Source organism: Protomyctophum parallelum, assembly GCF_964188405.1.
Source record: "Protomyctophum parallelum genome assembly, chromosome: 1".
NCBI classification, from domain to species: Eukaryota; Metazoa; Chordata; class Actinopteri; order Myctophiformes; family Myctophidae; genus Protomyctophum; species Protomyctophum parallelum.
In genome coordinates, this window is record NC_139697.1 from 83460146 (window position 1) to 83464150 (window position 4005).

The 4005-nt window shown below is 39.2% G+C and overlaps 1 protein-coding gene across 1 annotated transcript in view; it reads right to left on the reverse strand.

Annotated features, from left to right (window-relative positions):
• The window catches only part of LOC310855264 (scavenger receptor cysteine-rich domain-containing group B protein), a gene marked incomplete at its 5' end in the record, with an annotated part of 12153 nt that extends 8543 nt beyond the window's left edge, over window positions 1-3610 (reverse strand). Inside the window, one exon of the mRNA XM_083760204.1 lies at window positions 3508-3610. Coding sequence (XP_083616330.1) covers window positions 3508-3610 — 103 coding nt within the window. The remainder of the gene's footprint in view (window positions 1-3507) is intronic.
• Between the last annotated feature and the right edge of the window lie 395 nt (window positions 3611-4005).

A 4005-nucleotide genomic window follows, 5' to 3' on the forward strand; every position in this document is an offset into this window, starting at 1 on the left:
CTCGATAACATGTTTTTATCGTTTGTTCTGACATGCATGTGCCATAATACGAAAAACTAATCTAACGCTAAGGGTTTATAAAAGGTGTACTGTACTGTGCACATTGTGGCTGGGAAAACGAGAGAGGACCGATTAGCATGGCTTAATGATAGCTAATAGTGTGGAAAAAACCCTTTAGAACAGGTCTAATCCCTTTCAGCATAAGAGACAAAAATAAGACTGAATGAGCCACATGACTCCATAGACTAGAGACAAGGAGATGGGAGAGAGAGAGAGAGAGAGAGAGAGAGAGAGAGAGAGAGAGAGAGAGAGAGAGAGAGAGAGAGAGAGAGACAGAGAGAAGAGAGAGAGAGAGAGAGAGAGAGAGAGAGATGAGAGATGAGAGAGAGAGAGAGAGAGAGAGGAGAGAGAGAGAGAGAGAGAGAGAGAGAGAGAGAGAGAGAGAGAGAGAGAGAGAGAGAAAATAAGTAATTGAGGAGATTAGGGAAATAGAGAACTGTGAAAGTAGCCTTGTTTTTGAATGCCCCAGGGCCTGATTTCATATATTTACTCTCTCCTTTTCCTGACACTCGACTCGGTCAGCTACTATTGTCATGCCTTGGACATGTAAACAAGGGTGTGTGGTGGAGGTGACGGGGCTCGTGCCTACCTTCGTAATGCGTCGGTTTCTGGGTTACTGCCTGAAATGGGAGGGAGGAGGAAGTGATGGGAGAGACAGTGTATAGTCAAATGATTTGCACTATATTCTGATAGAGTGTTTGTTCAGTAACAGAGGTCTCCCTGTCTCTCCAGCTCTTTAATGAACAGAAAAATACATTTTCAGGTAGGTGACGAAATTTCAGGTGATGACATTTCAGCCAATCAGGAGAGAGTAGCCTCAGCTTAATTTTTATAAGGTAAAGGTAAGGTAAATTTTATTTTTAAAGCGCCTTTCAAAACAAATGTCACAAGGTGCTGTACAATAAATAAAATGAAATAAAACGAGAGCAACACATAGATCAACAATAAAACGACAACACAATTACAGGAGTAGGATAAAATATATAAACATGCAGTACAGACAGTATTACAACAAAAGTGCTTACGAAACAAATGGGTTTTTAGCAGCTTTTTTAATGTATGGACAGATGTTGCCCTCCTTAGGAAAGGGGTAATTCATTCCATAGGGTAGGGGCTAGAACTGCAAAAGCTCTATCGCCTTTAGTTCTTAGTCTTGTATTAGGAACTTTATAGTGTTCCAGTTCAATCTTGTCCTGCTCAATATTTGTGTAATCACTTACAATTCCACTTGTTTAATCTGTAACCTGACTGAGTTCTCTATCCTGATTGGGTAAAATTGGTATCCCGATCTGAAAAAGCCTTTTCTGTATAATAAAAAGCTGTATAGAGACATGGAGACTCCTGTTACTGAACACACACTATAGCAATGGGTACTATCCTAATATAGAGCTTTTAACACTTATTTTAACCAAAGAAAATCACTTGCACTACTTTTAAGTAAATCATACAAGTACTTTTTCCACCACTGCGGATTGCAGCTTTATTTCCCTGGGACTTTTCTGAATATCACACCCAATGTAGGTCAATTCACAGGCTTCTCTCATTGTGAATGCTCTGTAGCAGTGAAACCAAATTGTATATACAGTACATGAAAATGAAAACACTTACTGGATATGGCTCGTCTGTTTATGCTCACATCTCCTGAAATCAGAATGCATACGGTATGCACAAGAACATGTTAAGTCACATCCACAGTTATATATCTCGTATATCAGGAAACGAAATAATGAATCTGTATTTTTTGTACATTTGATTATAGGCGTATACACACTTGTTCTCTTTATGGGCTGTGATCCATAATGTCCACTGGAAGAAGTTTCTTGCTACAATAATACAATATGTCCCTTAACCCATTTAGGACTGTCACCAGATTCTACAAAATGTCTTCTGAATCCTGACAGTTTTCTGAAAACCCTATGTTTCTATGTCAGTGGTTCTCAAACTATTTCATGTCAAGGACCTCAAAAATTATTATGTAATTGGCCGCCGACCCCCATGTGAAAATATGTTCCATATTGTTATATATAATATTGTTCCAGGGACCCCCCCTACGAGTTAAAAACGTTCACTGTGAAAGAATATCAATTCAAAGATTTGCGCCACATTTTCACGACTTTTCAAAAATAGCAGATCTACAAGCTCATAGCGCAGATATGCAAGCTTGTAGATCTGCTATTTTTCAACAGCTAAAAGTTTAAAATAATGGTCAAAGTGGTTAAAAGCTATAAGGTGACACAGATGCGTCCTCAGGTAAAAATGGGTTAAAAATAATAACGGAAGGGCTTTTCGGTGCCCATGACTGGTAAACACTGGGCACTGTGGGCAGACGGTGACTATGAACACAAAGGCGCCCATCTACAGGGAGATCATTTGCAGCTACGCCCGGTTCTTCAGCTCTATTTAGGCCTTAAACACGTGTCTCTTCACTGGCACACAGGGCTCTATAGCTCATGTGTCACATTCTCTTCTCACCAGTTTAGGGCAGTCACTTTCAAAGTCTTCTTTTTGAAACTCGCATTTTCAAAATAACTTTCCAAAACTGGTTCAAGTTCAAGTACAAAATGTACTTTTTTGTGGGCAGGTTTTTAGGCTACTGAGTCAGTATGATATTGTTTACCTTTCACACAATTGAATCTCGAAACCTATACATTAATCTAAATTGTATAATGTTTCATTCTGTCAAGGTCAAATTAATCTGGAGAAGTACAACAAAGGTAATAGCATAGAGTTTTGCTATATACAATAAACCAGTGGTTTAACTTTTGGTGCCCAAGTCAAATTATCAAGGCACACCTGTATTCATTGCAAAAATCGCACCTGTGTGAAGTGAGTGGCGCTCTTATCATCATACGTCATCATACATCATCTCCTTCTCGCCAATCATTAGTCTTTTCATGTTTGTGTTTACACAAACACTCAAAACTGGCCATTCATTATCAATGGCATTTAATGCGCATTTAATAGCGCCCCTCACAAATAACTTATTAACAAGATCACAACCATGTCCAAAATAGGTTGCCAGGTTGACACTGACAGTGGTTAAAATATGTTTTAACCACATCATTTTGGAACCACTGCAATAAACAAATATATCGTTTGGGAAAAAACACAGTATCTCATGTTTGTTGCTTAGATTTCCAAAAAAAATAATTATAAGTATTTAGTATAAGTATTTATACTAGTATAATCAAATGACTTTGGCTAGCTTATCCTCTCAATAGTGAACAAAAGTATACCATTTTGTAAGACGACATTGTCACATTTCTCAAATAATTTCAGAGTTAAACTTAAAATATAACTTGAATGACTCAGTCATAACTGCCAGGTGCAGCAAGCTCTTGTTTATGAAGATCTATAAGTTTGTTTGGCCTATAGTGGCTTCGACTGTTTGTATACTTTTGGGGAAAAATCCACAGTACTCCTCCACCTGCGACCCACTCGACTCACCTTGTTGCTGCATCACACTGAATGCCACCAAGAAGAGTGTCCCCAGCAGGGACACCAGGATCCAAATCACGGGCTTACAGCACCAGCACTGCAGGCTTTGCATGGCTTTGCGTGACTAACCGTTCACCTGGAACACACATTCAAAATCAGCAGTCACTGTCTTTGTCCATCCACCAGATTTCCTCACATCCTGAGGTGTAGGCTACTTTGCTTTCCTCCTTTGTATGGCTTTTAATACATAACACCCTCTTATACTGTTGTGCTACTGCTGAACAATAGTAACTCATCTCATTTGTTCAGAGTGTTGTGATTCAGTATTGGATTGTTTGCTCGGTCTGAGGGATCCTGCAGCCAGATTTCTGTTGTGGTAATGGCTATTGATGGATGTTTGAGGTCAGGGAAGTGAAAGTAGTGGCGTATAAAATAAATCGTTTTTCCAGAGGTCATGTGATTCACAGGCAGGGCTGAAACTGGCGTGTGGCGTGTGATATTTATGGA